General features: G+C 40.5%; 2 protein-coding genes across 13 annotated transcripts in view; one reads left to right on the top strand and one right to left on the bottom strand.

The window, feature by feature from the left end:
* The window catches only part of LOC112569471 (A disintegrin and metalloproteinase with thrombospondin motifs adt-1-like), a 595,732-nt gene that overhangs the window by 512,114 nt on the left and 63,464 nt on the right, over positions 1 to 20,154 (top strand). The window lies entirely within an intron of this gene.
* LOC112569479 (ankyrin-1-like) lies at positions 1,326 to 18,500 on the bottom strand. 2 transcript variants are annotated; one of them, XM_025247283.1, is made up of 2 exons: positions 18,227 to 18,500; positions 1,326 to 5,715 (listed from the first exon to the last, which is right to left on the bottom strand). In XM_025247283.1, exon 2 carries the CDS (start codon positions 4,430 to 4,432, stop codon positions 2,015 to 2,017), a length of 2,418 nt encoding a protein of 805 aa, XP_025103068.1. In that variant the 5' UTR covers positions 4,433 to 5,715; positions 18,227 to 18,500; the 3' UTR covers positions 1,326 to 2,014. The 2 variants fall into 2 exon arrangements, with proteins under 2 accessions (XP_025103068.1, XP_025103067.1); XM_025247282.1 differs by lacking the exon at positions 18,227 to 18,500 and adding an exon at positions 6,099 to 7,712.

Raw genomic sequence — 20,154 nt, 5'->3', positions numbered from 1 at the left:
AGCACCATAAGAAACTTAGCAATATCTATATACATAACTTTAATTCTACCAGTAGTGTCTCTCCAAAAGCGAAAAAAAAAATTACAGACGATTCTTTGGTCTACAACGGATGCCATAATGGGAAACAATATTTGTCAAATAAGTAAAAATATAAACTGTTTGGTCGTTCGTACATAATCAGTGACACAAAAGCTACCTGGGTGTCATGGCAAAGTGTGAGATGGTAAACTCTCTTCACATAGATTCTAGCTTGTTGATACACTTGGTGTTTCGTAAGTGTCCAGTTTCGCTACATACCAGGTAGATACAACACAGTGTGACCTGTTAGACATAGAGTGTTTAGATACGAATACCTTAAGCAGATTAGTGAAAACAATAAGCACAATTAAGTTATCTTTGTAATATTCTTTAGTAAAATCGAGCCCTTTGTAACGTTCACTGTCTAGACATCCAGAGTCCGCTTTAAGATATATCAAAAACACCGACAAAATCCAATTTTGTTTCTTTTTTACTGCAGTATCTATTATCATTATTTTCTTCCTTTGCTTTCTCATCAGTGTCAATCATTTCCTCGTATTTGTATTTCTTTTCCTCGTCACTGTCGTTCTTTTTTCCTTTATGATAGTTTTTTGACGACTATAATCATAGAAATATAAATCAGGATCATAAGGTCCGAGCTCTCTTGACCACGGAACCCCTATCCTGTCTTGAGATTCGTCATGAAGATCAGGAAGCAGATCAGTGAACATCAGAAAGTCTGTGAAGACAGATGGATGGGAAGGGACTTTACCAGATCCCTTCTGTTGACTCCGATGGGTAGAGCTCGAGACACAGTGAGACGACACAGAGATTTCAGAGACCGGGGCTGACTAGCTGCCTGTTGGAGAACCTGACGAATGCTTTCTACTTCTGAATCTTAAGCATCACGTGACTCGTGCAGGGCTTCCGCTTCAAATTCTGTGCTGAGTAAAAACATGTCGGCGTTGGATAGGGAGCCACATTCAGTAAGAATCTTGACACCAGATGATTTCACGCAGTTGATTGCTTTCTTCATTTGTGACAGGTAAAGTAATGAGTAGTCACATGCTTCATTCTCTCAATTTGCGGCCTGAAGCATGGCAGTCCGATTTCGACAGGTATTTTTATTATTTTCAAAAAATTCTTTTTGTGCGTTTTCATGATATGTACAAGCAGTGAATTTCCCATATTGTCCACCAATGTAGGATTGACTCCCTTATCCAACAAGATTCCGAACAGTGCTTTCGGGTTTCCTTCTTTCTTTTCAATACTTTGCAAAACTTTCTGCATCATTAAAACATTTCTCCCCTTCTCATCATCACTGTTGATGTCAAGTCCACAATCAAGTAGCTTAGTCAGAAAAGCCAGCCAGGTTTCATTGTCTTTGTTTAGATATAAGGAAACGATCACGTGGATTAGAGGTTTTCCAAAAAATAATCTTTTAATGTCGATTGTAGGTCCATACTGAAGCAGTAGGCTGGCCACCGTCCAATTCGAATGCCTGATGCACTTTTCAAATGATTTCTCTAGGGTACTGATTTCAGAACATGATCCAGTCTGAAAGTGCTGCTTAGTTGTTGTGGACACAGCATAACTGATGCGTTTTTTGGAAGAGTCATGTGTTTCAAGTACACTTGTGTGACGATAGAAAAATTTGAACCTGGTTGCATGAGACAAATTATGATTTCCGACAGCTTTTCTAAATGCATGTTACTTCTTGGAAAATGACACAGTTTTTTCAGAAAAAAAGATTTATCAGCTTGAGACAAGTCGAAACAAGCTCCTAACTGTAAAAGTTGCCAAAAGATTGGCCAGTTCCTGTTCTCTAGTGCCAGTATCACAGCTGTTTCATGTCTTGGTCCGTGCCTATTTATATCTCCTCCGTATTCCACGCATGTGTTTAGTACGTTTGACAGATAAAAACGGGAACACTTAGCTAATCTGTGAATAGCAGTAAACCCATCTTTGTCAGGCAAGTTCACATCAGCTCCATGCTTTAGAAATGGCTTGATCGAATCCCAGTTGTTGCACTACTCAAGATGTTTAAAGGAGTGTTTCCGTTATCATCACGTAGGTTGATGTTAAGATGAATGTTTGGCATCACACTAGGGATTAAGTCTGATATGTATCTTTGTTTGCAACATTCTGCTAAGCCATGAAAAACGGTGTCTCCCGAAATAGCTTCAAAGTCTGTGTATCCACCCTTCTCAAAAAAGTCAACAACCAGATGCCATTTTTTACTTGCGAATGCGAGCTGAATGACTGACATGCCGTTCAAACTTCTATGCATTAATATGTCTTCTCGTTCCCTAAGCACATCATTTATCAAATATGAATGGGGACTACCTTCTAGAAGGCGATGTAGAAGTAGGAATTCTTCTTGAAATAAACAAGCAAAAGTGTTTTTCGAAGTCAAATGCCAAAGTTCTTCTGTTACAGACCAGTTTCGTGATAGGATCGACTGAAGTAACGGTATCTTGCCATCAGGACTTGTCTTGTTGACGTCAGCACCTTTCTCCTTCAGGAGCCTGGCGATGTCCTTACATCTGGGAGACTGGGTCTGAGCGACTCTGGACAACAAGGTGAAGCCATCACTGTCAGTCTCGTTGACGTTGACTACAAACTCTAGGAGACGCTCCACCATCTCCATGTTCCCATATTTCGCGGCCAGTTGCAGCGGTGTGTTGCCATCTGGGTCACGTGCATTGACGTCAACACCACGTGAGATAATGTTGTCCAGAATAGTGCTCATCAAGCCCCGCTTCGTATCCAGTGAAGTCGCTGTAGTTGTTGCTAGCCTATGGAGTACTGTCAAACCCTTATTGTCTCTCACGGAAACATTAGCCCCTTTTTTTAATAATCGGTCGACGGTTTCCCAGTTGTTGTCTCTCGCCGACAGCATTAATGCCGTGTTGCCGTAAGGATCACAATCATCGATAAGGACACTGTGATTGATTAAGTCGATAATGTCTAGGTGACTGATGCTTTTCGTAGACGATTTGACGGTTACTATTTCCTGTCGCACCTGGGCAAGTTTGTGCAAGACAGTGTATCCTTGTGAATCCCGTTTGTTAAGCGACGCCCCTGTAGTTAAAAGCTCTATTGCCATGCCCCATTGTTTATTTGTTACAGTTAGATGTAAAGGTGTGTTGCCATAGGGATCCTTCAGATTAACCATAATGTCTTTGGCTAATAAAGTAACAAGATCGCGGACAAGTTTCTCTACCTCAGAGAAATTCTCCAACATTTTGTTCAACTGCGACTGATCGGTCAGTCGATGGAGAAGAGACATGCCAGAACTATCAACGGAATCCACTCTCGCTCCAGACTCTAGTAAGGGTTTGACCGCCAGCCAGTTACCACTCTTAGCTGCCAGCTGAAGCGCTGTATCTCCGCTTGGACATCTCACTTGTACATCTGCTCCCTTGACGACAAGTCGTTTGATAATGTTTACTGAGCTTGACGAGCAGCACTGGGCCACTTTGTGCAGGACTGTGAAGCCCTGACCATCTGTCCTGTTGACCTCATCAAACCTGTCCAGCAATTCATGGACGACTTTGATATTCCCAGCTGAAGCCGCCAGATGGATGAGTAGGTCGACTTGATGGTTGTCCAGATGTTCCAGATTTTCCCAAAATAGTTTTGACGTAAGGACAGCTCGCCCCTTCCTTGAAAGTCTTGCTTGTGCTTGTTGCCATTCTTGTAAAACACTTTGTCCTTGGCTGTCTATCGTGTCTACATTCCCTCCTAGACTCTTCAGTACATGATCTACAAGCATCCAGTTCTCTTCTTTGGCAGCAAGCTGCAGAACTGAATCCGTGGCTTCAACACTGGTTACATGATAACAAAGATTAAAAACTAGAAGACTGTCTCTGTTCTCAGTTCTTCCTTTGATTAACCTTTGAATTAAATGAACACCCTCGCTGTCTAACGTGTTTGTGTTTGCTCCTCTTTCAATCAAGTATCTGGCCATAATCCAGTTTTCGTGTTTTGCCGCCAGATTGAGCGCCGTGTCACCTGTTGAACAGGGCAACTCGAGGTCAACAGTTTTTTTAACGACAAAATCAAAAACACGTAACAGGTCTGACTTGTCATTGGGTGACGCCTGCTCACCATGTTGAGAGGTGGGCGTGGTCATGGCAGCAATATGTAAAATAGTAAACCCTTCTATATTACAAAGATTTGTGTTAACCCCAAGGTACAATAAACATTTGACCAAGGACCAGTTCTGTTTAGTGGCAGCTATGTTCAAGACAGTGTTGCCTGTTCGACTCAGAGTGTTCACGTCGGTATTTGGAAGGCCGATAAGCGGAAGTAACATACAGACGTGGTGTGAGTATTGTATTTCAGTCAATAGCCAGTCTGTGCAAAACGTTGAACCCCGTAGAGTCCATGAGTCCCGTGTCCGCCCCATGTTTTATCAAAGATTTACATAGAATCCAGTTGTTGGACTTCACGGCCAGATGTAGAGCTGAATTTCCGTCGCAGTCCACGCAGTTCAGTTCCGCTCCTCTGTTGACACACAGTGTGACAAGATCAAGATCTCGACATGTGACAGGATCCATGTAAGATCCATAGAGCACGAGAACATGCAGCAGGGATCTCTGATGCTGGTCAACGTGACTCGCCATGGCGCCATTTGCCAGCAACAGTTTCAGGAATTCCCAGTTAATGTTTTTTGCAGCCAGCATCACCGCCGTGTTCCCTTGGTCATCACAATCGTCAAAGCTTTCACAAGACCTAATTAATCTTGTTAACAACTGGCGTTTAAATTCAGCACGTTTATTGACAAATTTCCGCAATAAACTTTAACCTACGGTGCTCATCGTGATACACACAATCCATGCACATTGGGGGTGATGGCTGATTCATTGTTAACACCTTTTGATGTTTTGCTGCCAGATGCAGTATTGTGTCTCCTTTCGAAGTCTTGTTGTTGATGTTAGCTCCATTTTCAAGTAACAGGAGAAGAAGGGAGTCAAACCTGCTGTCAGGACACATGACGAGTCTGTGCAAAACTGACAGGCCATCCCTGTCCAGGCGGTTCAGGTCCGGCTTGGCAACGAGAAGGTCACAGACACGTGACCACATGTTGAGTTCTGCTACCAGTCCGATAAAAATGTTCAGAATGCTCTTGTCCTTGCAATCCAGAATCGTTTGTCGTGAATATCTCCAAACAGCGCTAAGAACATCTATTTGCAGACAAGGCTTTTCTCTGAGTATCTGGCTTTCTTCCACAATCTCTATTACTGACAATAGTTTTGTCTCATCTTCCAGCTGAATGTTTGGTACCGAAAGGAAAGTCAAAAAGGTGATCCAGTTGCTACATTTTGCCGCTTCAACGACAGCATCTTGTGCAATATTGTTTAGTTCTGAGGTACATCTGTTTTTTGAAAATAGTTTGTTCAGTATGTCGTGAACAATCTGATGTCTAGTCACTGTAGCAATGGCCAGTTTCTGCAAAAGAAATGATTGACTGACGACACCGCTGAGACATCATCATTTGAAATGAGTTCTCTGACCAAAGACCAGTTACCAGCCTCCACAGCCGAGTTGAGTAGCACAGGGATCTCCAGAGGTGTGGCGCTTGTCTGCCGAATTTCTTGATGAGTTTGTATTAAGTTAGACATCATGTGATGTCATGAAATGTTACTTGTTATGTGTATTGAATGACACGGGGAGTCTGTACACTGTGGCCTGAGACAGAAAAAAACCCAGATACTTATTAAACAGAATACCACTGCTATCAACACATTATCATTAATATGTGTGTGTGTGTGAGAGAGAGAGAAAATAGAGTGCGTGAGTGTGTGTGAATATATAAATATTTTTACCATAGAAGTCAAACGATGTTACAATAAATTTGTTACTCTAGTGATAAACCTGCAAACCTGTTTTTTATGAACGAAACCAGGAGCACTCTTATGGTAAAGATATTTCCCCGAGACCTAAACTGTGGGGTCTAAAATTCTGACGGACTGATAATTTGCTGTTTTTAAGACACTTGTTACTTGAAGGTAAGTCTTCACAAGACATGAAAACGGTTGATCGGAAAGGTCACTCGGGACTTCACTACTCACCAATGATGCAGAATGCAAGCAGCCCTCACAAAGTTTAGTCTGGTCACTCGACTGAGTCTTGTATCTTCCTTGTCAGATACAAATATGAAGCACAGCTAAAGTTTGAAACGTGGTAAGCTGAAAGTTCTTACTCATTCCGGTGAGACTGTATTTGACGAACTTCAAACTTTGGAATATTTGTATCCTCCCTCAGTTGATATCTTTCACATCTGCGTAATGACAGGGCGACAAGCCGTTTACTTGCACATGGAAAACAGGATGCGGACATGAAGATGAGTCATCACAATAACAATACAACTGTACCACATCGTTACTTGGGAAAACTCTCACGGACTGCAGTTGGGGTCTAATGTGTAGGTCCGTGGAAAAGACATCGAAGATAGTATGGTGCAAAACAAACTGAAGATAAACGATAAAACAGGGGTTTTCTTGTTCATGAAAAGCAGAAAGGAGAAAACTAACTCCCAAACTCGGACCATCTTAAAACCATCAACCTCGACAAGATCAGCATAAGCCCTCTCATCTGCCAGAAATCTTGTCTTCACCGTCGCTGTTGACTTAACCTTTGACCCACTAATTGCAACTATATTAGCTGGTATAATCAACGCCATCCGCCAAGTGTTCTTCATCTGTCCACACACACACACTGTTAGCATTGTTTAGTGCGCGTGCGCTCAGTCAACACTAAATTACGGTGACCTCTTGACCTCAGGCTGCCGCCATATCTCGTTCACGGACACACAAATCCAATGCATGTGTGCCCACTTGTCCAAACCTCTCCCCTCTTATATTCTAACCAGTTACTTCCCTCTTTATCTGGAAAACCCAACTGGTTTTTATTTCCTGTCACTAAAACCAAATACACAACGTCTACCGCGCAGCAAAACCGGAATTTTATTCTGTTTGGGTTTAAGTAAAGTGGGGAACTAGAGTGTCAGGGACGCGTTCAATTCACACTTTCACACTACTCGCACTAACTGTACGCACAAGACCCCTTACGTGTTCTTTCATTCACAAATCACATAGATTTGTCATGGGCAACGAAACTTTTATAGCAGTGAACATTAAACACACACTCACGATACTGCGAACTATATATATATAAAGTCTGTAGGTCTTCCACGCCGCGGCCTGTAAATCAAAGTTGACGTATGTTTTTTTTGAATATTTCGTTAAAGTCTTAGTTACTCACACCGTACTGCCTGAAGAGAACGTCTGTGCAACCCAAAAATAAAACGTCCTGGTAAATTCCTCCCTTTCCCTGATCCAGAAATTGTGCAGTCTTGGCAACACTTGACTGATATCCACAAACAAAACTTTTAGGGGGAACCACATACACGTTCCGGTTCTTAATAGGAGTAAGTGATGACTTGGCAGACACCTAGTCGACGACTAAGAATATCTTCTCTGGGATCAACACACAAGATCCAAAGCGAACACCACGAATAAATTCTCTGGGATCAACACACAAGATCCAAAGCGAACACCACGAATAAATTCTCTGGGATCGACACACAAAATCCAAAGCGGACACTCCACACTTTCAGTCCGCCTCTCTTCACTCCCCACCGCCGTCTGCTCTCTTCCAAATAATTTTCACCCTACGTCCCTCTAAAATTGCGTCATAAAATGACGTCGGGTTCTGACGCGAAACCACGACGCAGCAAACACACTCTCATACTGGTAAGGGCAATAATCCCTGACTAACAACAGACAGGGGCAACAACCCCCTGTTCCTAACATAGAAACACATTACTAAGATGTCTGGTAAACCTCTAGGCCTTCAAACAAGATGTGAAACCAGGTTTACGTTTATCGTAATTGCTTTCAGCATATCAAAAGCAAAATTAAGTTACTTGCAAGGTTTGCTGTGTTTCTGGAGGAGAGAATCCAAACTTTTTATTACAAATTAAAACATGACTACTTCTAGTTAACAACATTGTTTTTTTCTTTGCCATTGATAACACTGTCTGACACATCTGAATTTAACTTCCGGGTATACTGTTGAACATTGAATTACAGTTTAGGCATTGTTAAATAATTAATTTTAACAGACTAATATTTAGTTACTCAACAGTGGAGCTTGGTATGTAGCAATCACTAAGACAAATAACAATTGGTAAGAATGAGTACAGAACAGTACATCAGAGATCACTAAAATATGTTATGTATTTGATCATGTATTTGCACGTGAGTTTTGACTCTTGAAGTCTTTGGGTACCCGATGCCTGTGTTCATAACCAATGGTCACCGCAATTCACTTTTTCCATGTGATATGTACTTGATAAACTCTACTGGCCGTCAACTTGTACTAGTCTAAGGTGACCTAAGGTTTGGCTTTTGTTGCTTAGAATGTGTGTGCGTGTAAGTAAAAGAAATTGTTTCAACATGCATAGCTTTGTACTATCTCCCTGCATGTAATTGTCTTTCGGAATGAATACATTGTACTAAAACATCAGGTCAAAGTACATCAGAGATCGTTACAATATGGTCCCATAGTATTTTCACAATATATCTGTATAAATCATTCATTCTCTAAATAATTTTTGAAATACATGTACATTGATTTCTCCAACAATTTAAAAAATATGAATAATATATCAAAAATTATTTATCAGAAGAAAGAAATTGTGAAACAACAGCCAAAAAAGAAAGATCACGCAGTATCTATTGTGTGCATGTTACGTACATCATTCACGGTTCAAGTCCTCTTATCATGTGAAGGATGTGTGTGGCTTCCTTGTCAAGTCCCACCTGTGCACCAGGATCAGAGATAACATCAGCAAACAGCAGGTAGTTTTGTAGCCTGAATAGAAAGGAAGGACATCCGTGTCTCGTCTGCTCAGTTCACACGATATGCAGGACAAAAGGCGACACGACACAGTCCTGAGACCGGGGCTGAGCGGGTTCCTGGTCTATAATCAAACAGATTTGTTCAATCCTTGCGAGAGACTGTTTGTCCAAGCCTACGGGGATTTTTTCGGCTGATAGTCGATGTATAGGAGACACATTAGTCTTTAGATATTACTATTTCCTTGAAATTCGCGGTGTTTGAGTACGAATCTATTTCGAATTGAAAAGCCCGCAACTACTGCAAAAATGGCGCTTGGTCAACTAAACCTTGCCTACTTTCAAAGATAATAAAGTACCTGATTAATTGACTTTGTGTATCTATATTTTTTATAAAAGCTGTTAAAGGGAAGTAATGCATGCCAGAACAAATCCTGAATGGACCAGGAGTTATTTCCCTTTCTTTGTTCTTTATTACAGCATAGCGCGATGTATGGTACGACACTACCCTAGCAGGACAGCTTCACACGAACTATGAGGAAGACGAGAACCAGTTCCAAAAAGGAGATAACTGGTTCTAACGTGTAGGGGTTTAAATCCTTGATAACACCTCAAGCAATAAAAATAATATCTTCTGTGTACATGTACATGTAACGGACTGTCTCCTCACTAGAGTAGAATCCTGAGTAGTGGTTCCAGTATGTTGTCCACAAAGCTTCGGATAAAAGCATGTTCTGTTAACAGATTGGCCGACAGAGCCTTGACTGTTGCTTTTATTTTTGTGACTACAGCACTTTCCCGTGTTCAAATCCTCCATTGGGGCAAGTAAAAATTCTCATTATCAGTGTCATTGTCCTAGATATCAACGGCTCGCTCAAGCAAGAAGAGAGACCGTAATCACATGATTTTTCTATTTGTATCCCATCGTCATTTTGTCTATGAAACTCCTCCGATCGCTTAAGCTTCTCATGTCAGTTAAAGAAGTACATTTAAGAAGTTCTTTTGCCACTGACCATTTAAATGACTATAAACAGTTTTGAAAAAGGTTTAGACCCGTAACATGTGTGATTAAAACAATTTTAAGCATCAAACACCTTAAACAATTCTCATTCAAACAGCGTATATTGGTAAACAATGTCATTTTGAAGATGACGAACGTTTCTCCTCGTCACTCACTTCTTGCTGTCCTCCTGGGTCTATCATTGTAGAAAATGTATTTCTACCCATTGTCTTTTTGTTGAGGTGTTTAGTGTGTTGGTTGCTTGGTTAGGACAAATGGTCGATTCTGTAGTTAAAACAGGGACAAAACATCATGTGCGGGCCAAGCTGGCACATCTCCTGGCTAGCGCGACAACCATCTCGCTGCCGGTCCAGTGTCGGTGTCAACTTCGTCCGAGCACCTGACGTGGACGGCCGCGCGTGACGTACGGCCAGGGAGATAATTGTTCCACGCCTTCTTAGTGATTTCGGGCACCCTCCTCGGCGGGGTAAAACCCCACAGGAAACGAACAAAGTAGGGAGGAGTGGAAAGAACTTCACTTTTCTGGTGGCGAGGTGGATATCGGCCGACAGAAAGTCCGTCGGGAGAAAGGACGTAAAAGACCCACGGATTCTGAATTATACTGAGTTGTGAACTTTAACTGACGAAACTGTGGACACTGGAATGATTAGGACAGTGTGAACTTTAAATGACGAGCATATAACAAGTGGAGTCATCACCCAGTGCGAACTTTAACTTGTGAATATTGGATGTATCAGCGACCAGCACCATAGCGAAAAAGCCAGAAGCTAAGTTTGAGATTACCTATGGAATGCTTGTAAAAGTATCTTCTTGTAAATATATATGCACTCTGTTAATTTATTCTTATCATTAAGTTTGAAACCTTGTTATTGAATCTGTTGTAATAGGTGTGTGGGAGAATGCTAGATGACTGAATGCAATAGTCAGACATTGCGCACAGGGCCCACGTAACGGTACGTTACAATCATATACCAGAAAAAAGTCCAGTAGTTTTTCTCAAAGGCCATCCGTATAGCCGCTGTGTTTCCCGATCGGCAGTCATGTTTAAATTTGCATCCTTGTCACAACATAATTTTAATAAATTACATAAAAGACACAAGAAAGAAAACTTTCTACTGAACTAATGGGTAAACCACACAAACCACACAAATTCACAGACAATTTGAGCCACACAAACCACACAAACCACACAAATTCACAGACAATTTGAGCCACCAATGTTTAAAATAAGTGCACGCGATAACATACATAAATGGCACTTTGCGTAATCTTTTCTTCTCATCTTGCCTATTATCAATCCAGTAATCAGAACTACCATTCTCTCTTACTCATTATTGCCATGCTCATCCACATCAGTATTAATCTCTTCGTCAGTCTCCTCATCATCAGAATCATAGAAATAATACTCATCATCTGTGTCGTACTCGAACGATGGATCTCGTTCCAAGACTTTTAAGGAAGAATCAAGCTGGGATACCTCATCAGTGAACAGTACATAGTCTCTCAAGATAGTCGGGATAGGAAGGGACATAACAAAGTCAGTTCTGCTCACGCCGCAAGGTAGAGAGCGAGAAACAACGAGACGACAAAGAGATTCCAAAGATCGGGGCTGAGTAGTTGCTTCTTCTACAAACTGGCGAATGCCTTTTGCTTCTGAATTAATTGACTCGCCATCTGAGCCTTGTATTTCCTCCCTTTCATAAATTGTCTTGAGAAAGAAGAGATCAAACATAGATATGGCACCACATTCTACCATTATCTTCACGATAGGCAGTTCCATCCCCTCAATCGCTTCTACCAGCTGGCATAAATATAGTGGCACAGTGTCATCTATCTCACTAACCTTAAACGAAGGTTCACAAAATGTCAGTCCCATTTTAATAAGTCTTTTGACTATTTCTGCAGGATGCATGTCATACAAATTCATTATCATAAGTGTTAGCAATGAATGCCCCGTCCTGTCAACTATTGAAGGATCAACGCCGTTTTCTAGCAGGACTTTGTAGAGAGCTTCTTCGTCATCTTCGTCTGTCATTCTAAAGCTGAGTAAAGGTTTGCATTTCATTAAAGCTGTTCTTCCCCTTTCATCAGAACTGTTGATATCAAGTCCACGATTAAGCAGTTCAGTCAGAAAAGACACCCATATCACGTGATCCTCTTCTTCATATAAAGAGACCATTACGTGGATCAGAGGTTTTCCACAAATCAGGACTTCTATATCAATGTGAGGGCACGACTGAAGCAATTCCTTGGCCACTGTCCAATTAGAACATCTGACACACCTTTCAAAAGAACACTGAGATGCTTTTACCACATCATCTCTGGACTGAAGATGCTGGACTACTGTCAACTCAGAACTTCTTGCGCCTGCTTGTAAGGATGCTTGTGCTTGACTTGAAACACTGGCACCAAGGGAGCATGTTCTGCTAGCAGTTGGCTGTGTAAGAGAACTTATAATTCGTCGAAGTTGATTTACTTGAATATTACTTATTGGAAAACGACACAAGTGTTTGAGAAGTAAGCCTTTTTCAGCTGGATCCCAGTCGTAGGAAGCTCCTAACTGTAAGAGTTGCCAAAAAACTGGCCAGTTCCTGTTCTCCAGTGCCAGCATCACGGCTGTCTTGTGTCCTGGTCCTGACCTGTGTATATCTGCACCGTATTCCACTAATGTGACTAAAATATCAGAACGATCTCTCCAGTGCATGGCTAGTTTATGAACTACAGTCCATCCCTCGCTGTCAGGAATGTTGAGGTCTCCCCCGCGCTCAACAAATAGTTTAAATGAGACCCAGCCGTCAACTTTAGCTAGAATGTTCAAAGGTGTGTTGCCATCATGGTCACGCACATTTATGTTGAAATTGTTATTAGGCATCAAGCCCTGAATTAGCTTTGGATCTCTTATATGGGCCGAAATTTCTGCTAAAACATGGAATGCGGAGTTTCCTGTGAGAGATTGTATATCTGAATATTCCCCATGCTCAAGAATCAGCGCAGCAAGGTTCCACTTTTTTTCTATGATTGCAAACTGCAAAGCATTTGCACCATCAGGTGATCTGTGCGTTAGGGGTGTCCTTTATTGAGTTTATTGCTTTCACAGCCAACTCTTTTGAAGTCCACTTATCCATGTTCACGTCTTCAATCAGGCGATGGAGAATGAGGTATTGCTCTTGCAGTACAACATCTATATTGTTTCTGGATGTTGAATCCCACAACTGTAATATCACGGGCCAATTCCCAGCTATCACCGACAGCAATAGCGGTGACTTGCCATCAGGACATGTCATGTTGACATCAGCACCTTTACTCACCAGGCGCTTGGCGATGTCCTTACATCTGGGAGACAATGTCTGGGCGACTCTCGACAACAAGGTGAAGCCCTCACTGTCAGCCTCGTTGACAATCACTGGAAACTCCAAGAGCACCTCAACCATGTCCATGTTCCCATGCATTGCTGCCAGTTGTACCGGCGTGTGGCCTTCTGAGTCTCGTGCATTGACCTCAACACCAAGGGAGATCAACCGTCTTACTATTTTGTTTTGCAGGTCGCCAGATGTCGTATGTTTAGCAATAGCAAGAACATGAAGAGTAGACAGTCCACTATAGTTTATTAAGCCAGGTTTTGCTCCTTTCGTCAATAATTGCTCTGTGATGTCCAAGTTATTGTTCTTTGCTGACAACATCAGTGCTGTGTTACCATAGTGATCTAAGCTGTCTATGATATTTGAGTGATCTACGATTGTGTTGCAGATATCAAGATGATTAATATTTTGTTTAGCAAGTGCAGAAAACAGAAAGTGAAATTTGCTGTCTTGATCACTCTCTAAGCAGCAGGCTACACAGCTTCCCTCTAAAGCCATCTCGCCCCGAATCAAGTTATCTCGCTTGGCAAGAATGTGCAAGATGGTGCACCCTTCAGGATCTGGCTCGTTCAAGATAGCTCCTCTCGACATCAGCTCTATCGCCATATCCCAATGTTCATACTTGATAGCAAGATGCAATGGGCTGTTATTATTGCAATCTTTCTGCCCAACGGATGCACCGTTGGCTAATATCGCACTCAGCAAGCAGACTGGCCTTTTAGCAGGAGGGCCGATGCGGCATATATGACATCGTAGGCATGGCTGACTTATCAGTCTGTGTAAAACTAACATACCTTCACTGTCAAGATTCTGGGTGCTACTTCCAGACATCAACAGATGCTGGACAATCAGCCAGTTGTTGCTTTTCGCAGCGAGATGTACGGCTGTGTTTCCGTATGGACACTGTTGGTCTACATCGGCTCCCTTTTCGACAAGACGGCGAATAATAGACACTGATTTTGTTACACAGCACTGGGCCACTCTGTGAAGAACTGTGAACCCTTGACAATCCATTGTGTTGACTTCATCAAAATTGTCGAGCAGTGCCTCCACGACGTCGACATTTCCTGCAGCAGCTGCCTCAAGGATGAGGAAAGTGACTTGTTGGTTAATATTAAGATATAAGGAATATCTTAAAAAAGGCCTGACTTCAGAAAAATGTCCTTCTTTAAAAGTTTTCCCCTTGCTGATAGCCATTCTGTGAAGAATGCTGAAACCCTCGCTGTCTAGCTCGTCCACGTCTCCACCATGGAGTGTCAGGATGTAATCAACAAAGCTCCATTTCTCGTGCTTGGCGGAAAGCTGCAGCATTGCATTATAGTCTCTACATGAAAACTGCGTATTTCTTTCTATTTCTTTCATTAGAAGACTAAAAAGAGATACTATTACTTGTGTCTCTTTTGGAGATTGAATGAGCCTCTGAAGGACATGAATGCGTTCCTTATCTAGCTCCTGGTTGTGGGCTCCCTTGTGTAGCAAGTAGCTGACCACGGCCCAGTTTTCATGCTTGGCCGCTACGTTTAAAATTGTGTTCCCCTTGCAGAAAGTAGGATTTCTTTTGTGAAAAAGGAGAAGAGCAGAGAGAAATGTATTAAGATCACTATCACGGGATGCTTCTTTGTAACTCTCGTGTGAATGAAGATAAGAAAATGCAAGGTGAATAACGCTGAAGCCTTCTGTATTGCAGCGCTCTACGTCGACACCAGAATGCATTAGATGTTTGACTAATGTCCAGTTCTTTTGCATTGCAGCAATGTGCAAGACGGTGTTACCTTCTGGACACGGAATGTTGAGATCAACACCTTGCTGAGTCAGGAGGGTAAATAAAGAAGTGACGTATTGTACCTGGTCCTTCCCAGTGCCAGCCAATGTGTGCAAGACCGTGTATCCTGATCCATCTCGCCTCCCAGGGTCTCCTCCAAGATCGAGCAGCACTTTGAATACAGTCCAGCTCTGAGAACAGGCAGCCAGGTGAAGAGGTGAACTACCGTTCAAGTCTGTGTCGTTTATCTGACTCTTACATTGCTCGACAACCTTGGTAGCCAGTAGGGGATCCATCTGGCCGCCAGTGAGAGCAAGTACATGCAGAACAGATCGCCAGTTATCATCCACGAGATCTGTGCTGGCGCCATGTTCGATCAACAGTTTCACAAACTCCCAGTTTTTGTTCTTCGCAGCCAAAATCATGGCCGTGTTTCCAAGACTATCACGTTTATCGAGGTCTTCACATGATTCCACAAGTGTCTTTAATGCTAGTTGTTTCGATTCAGAACACTTTAAATGATATTCCCCCATAATCTTTGACCGAAAATCTGTACTTTGCTCCCCACCACTGCAGTCCCCTAAATGTAACGACTTCCCTACGCTTCCAATGTTCTGGCAACTAGCAATCAGGTGCAGGGCTGTGTCTCCCTCCGAATTCTTAATGCTGACGTCAGCACCATTCTCCAAAAGAACCGGCAGAAGAGAGTCGAACCTGTTGTCAGGACACATGACAAGTCTGTGTAGGACTGACAGACCATCCCTGTCAAGAAGGTTCAGGTCTGGCTTGGCGGCGAGGAGGTCACAGACACGTGACCACATGTTGAGTTCCGCTGCCAACTGAACTAAAGTGTTCTGTACTCTCTTGTCAGTGCTGTCCAGAATCTTCTGCTTTGCGTGTCTCCAAACACAAATGAAAACATCTGTTTGCAGGAAATAGCTTTTCCTGAGATATTCGCTCGATGCCATCAGTTCTGTAACTAAGAGCAGGTTTGTCTCATCTTCGAGTAAAATGTCAGCCATCGAGAGAAAAGAAATCAGGGTGTCCCACTTGTCACAATGAGCCGCTCTAACAACAGCTTCTTCTGCGACATATTTAAGAGTGTCACTAGTAGATCGGTTTGAAAAAATATTTTTGAGGATGTTCTTGACAAGCTGCTGACTAATCCCAGTAGCAGACGCCAGTTTCTGTAAGAGGAAGGACTGTGTGACCTCAGTGGCAGTGACATCGCCATGACTAATGACATCCTTGACCAGATCCCAGTCGATATCTTCAGCAGCTGAGTTGAGCAGAACCGTGATGTTCTGTGAAGAGTTCTGCATCATGTCATATTACTGGTTCTGAAATACCAGTAGAAATCTGTAATGTGCAGCCTGAGACAAAAAATAAATAAATAAATAAAATTATGCCAATCGTTTAGATCCTTGTGCTTAAAGTAGCTAGAGGCCCCGAAAAGCTATTTGAGTTAATTTTATGTAATTTGACTTTTCTTTAATAAGGCCAGGCACCTGTCGAAAAAGAAATGTTTTGTTTCACGGGATAGCGTGGATTTTTTTGTATCCGCTATTTAGCCCTTGAACGAAGTTTCGAAAAATGGTTTTACTGCACTCGTCGCGCTATCGGTTGCTCAACCATAGTTTATAAAACTTATAACATTGTCAATTTTGTGAGTAGACTCACAATTCTGTTTGAAATTGTTACCTAACAGACAGATCTGCAATCGTAGGAGAGGGATTTTGTAAAATCGGCTTAGTTTTTTTTTTTTAAATGAGTTATTTTGTAAAACACTATGTTAAATTTTAAGAAATTTTGATTTAAAACGGTTTAACTACCAAACTACTAAATATTTCTTTAAAAGCTCTCCTACAAATGTATAAAGCTGTATGAAAAAAGCTCAACCTAATTGCAGGTCTATATATTTTGTCAATAAAAAGTTATAAGCTATTGAAGTAAACAGTCTCTAACCAAAGCAAGAAATTGAGAAAACGAGGAAAGAAAAACTGAAACCTTAGTAACTACTAAACTACTCAATATTGTTTTAAAAGCTCTCACTGAAATGTTTAAACATGTATAAAGAAAGCTTCATTTAAATTTTAGGCCTGTATCACATGTCGATATAAAGTTTTAGGGATTTTAAGTAAACAAACTGTAACAAAAACAAGGAACAGAAAAAGCAAGAACAGAAAGTTGAAGCTTAGTAACTTGTTGAATGAAAAATATAACCATCTTTCAATGTATTACTACATATAACTTTAACAAAACTAATAAAATTAATTATTTTGTTCACTTTTAAAAAAGTCAATATGGTCGTGTTGTGTACCCAAATGTTAACTAGGCATCAGAGAAGTACACAGTAATAAAAACAATGGTGTTTGCAAACATTGAGCAACACAGTTATAGGTTTAGTTAGTTATATAAAAGTTCAGTGTCCAATAACTTCATGGTTTTTGCCATCTTTGGTCTTTTGCTAACATTTAGTGATGCTGTCTCACATGTTGCTTCCAATTTTTGTGAGCATCTACTGAAGTAGCAGCATTAGTTGGAAACACTCTCATCTTTATTAGCCTTCAGTTGCAGGGTGATAGGAAGAACATCAACATATAATCAACATATAACCTATTCTTGTGGCCCTATGCTCCACTGAGGGCGAATAGGAATAAGAAGAAGAACCTATTCATGAAATTTATATATACATCATGGAGTGCACCAGAATTTGAGAAGCTGCTCATGTTCTTTTTCTCTGTAGGCTAGGATTATTTTATAAATTACCTCTTTAGTCACATGGATTAGAAAATAAACAGTAAAGTTGACACAATAATTTTAATCGAGGTACCTTACTGCGATCTGTACTGATTTCTGCAGCAAAACTACGACATTCAAACGCTGTTTCGATACTGTTTGCCTGTCATATGCCCATCGTGTTATAATTTGTCAGAAAGCCCACAGTCTTTATGTTACAATGCCGTGCATTGTTATCAGCAGTTTAGTCTACGAGGTAAGGAGGATTATCTGCATACCCATATTTCTCAGAAATGACGCCGCAAATTATCTTTAAAAACTTATTTTTTAGCCAATGATTCAGTCGTCGTAGTAAATGAAAATACGTTATCTAGAACGTGAGGATATTGTTGTCTACAAGACATCTATGTTATCTGCAAAACTACTTAAGAAAAATCTTGTAATTTGAGTTACTTACCAGCTAGTGGGTATCTCACAACTAGACCGGGTGTTTGTTAGAGACACGTAAATACCTCGACCGAAGAGGAATTTCCACTTCCTTGTTTGCTGAAAATAAAAACAAGTTGATATGTCTTTGTAGGCATTTAAAGTTTAAACTTTCGTGATACAGCTTTTACACAGTGATGATGTTCATCATGAACTTCAGATGGTAGAATCTCTGAAGATGCACGTAGTTCATACTTGTTTACTCCGAAGTCAACACAGGTAAGTGTGTCTCTCCATTAACTAATTTTTCGTAAAAGGATTTGGAGATTCAGTACTAAAAATAGCTGTGTACGAGGACTGTGCCAATAAACTAGCTAATCGGGAAACCCCGAACTCTTACGTAGGATTAGTCTTTGTAGAAACATCTATAAATAATATTACTTGGTGCTTTTAGAACATATATATCAATGACCACGTGATAATTAAATGTCTGTAGAGATTTGACTGAACGTATGTTTATAAGAAAGTATAATAAATGAATACATATTAGATCATTTTAAATGCATAAATACAGTAAGAGCACAAGTTTGCAGAAGGGAAATAAACACTGCATCGCAAGTACTTTTTACTAGTTATCTCCCCTCATTTTCTGAACCTGTCAAATTTTATGTTTTAGGATTGATGGACAAAATAATAGTTATACCTCCTTCTAGTGTCGGGATTTATTCATGAACATTCTGCATCAATCTGATGAGAAAAAAATCATGATAGTGATACTCAGCACAAAAATCAAATAAAGTCGTAGTAGAGTGAATATATTACCATGAACATAAAATCGAGCACACAAAAAATAAAAGTTACACACAACTGTTTTTCCCCTTTGGTTCTACTGAAATTGTATTTGTGACAGAATTATTTTATAAATAAATTCTATGCATATAAAATAATGCTTTATTTTGTACTTCATAAAATGTGTATTATTTGTTAATACAAATATTACACTGACCACAGATCCTTGTCAGGAGAGTTAACCTGTAAGCCGATGCTACGCCTGCCTGTTTGTTAAATGGTTTATCAAGACTGTAAAGCATAACATATATATTAATTGATATATTAGCTAAAGCTAAAGGTAACAGTTAAAAAAAGATGTCTAGTACTTAAACATTATAAGAGACTAGAACATGCGATTGGGAGAAAAATGACAATGTTCATTGCATACCTTTGTATTTCATACAATTTGTGTATTTTTGATGAATGTTTTGGTGTCATTCTCTTAATAAGGACAATGTCAGCCATGGATAACTTTTCATTTCTTAAAAAAAAAAAACTAAAATATTAGCCTCGAAGGAATATAAATATACAATCATATGCAAGAAGTTCATCATATTATTTTTGAAGAATTTACCAAGGATGAATACGATTGGAGGAAGAAACATGAAAACCAAATGCAATAATGGATTCAAATAAACTATAGTCAAGAATTTTAAAACTAAAGGGCAAAGCACACACACAAACACTCTCTGTCCCCCTTATTTCTTTACTATTAGTAATTAACTTCGAAGTTGAAGAATCTGAAATGAACTTATTGAGCCATGCTTGAAATTTATCGTCTGCTTTCTCACTATCAGTGGAACAGTGGCGCGGTGATTACAAAACTTTTCTGTTCGTCTTGTTCATTCTGGCAAAAGCAACAAGACAACCACCTTGGTTTCTGAACAGACTAAAATTATTGAAAATTAATGCAAAGTATAATAAAAATATTGTAATTCAGATTCGTAGAGGGAAAATGTCCACTCATATATTTAGAAGTCCAAGGTGATTGTATTGATAACGTGTAAAGGTCAGATATAGTTGAGAAGTAATGGACATGTATTAAACTATCCGTGAGACCTATATAAAACATATAAAAAGAAGGAGAAAGTTCAAGAAATACATATTCCTTCATCGTTTATATTATCG

Source organism: Pomacea canaliculata, linkage group LG7 (genome assembly GCF_003073045.1).
Source record: "Pomacea canaliculata isolate SZHN2017 linkage group LG7, ASM307304v1, whole genome shotgun sequence".
NCBI lineage: Eukaryota > Metazoa > Mollusca > Gastropoda > Architaenioglossa > Ampullariidae > Pomacea > Pomacea canaliculata.
The sequence above is the reverse complement of the archived record's forward strand: the minus strand, read 5'-3'. Positions and strand labels throughout refer to the sequence as shown.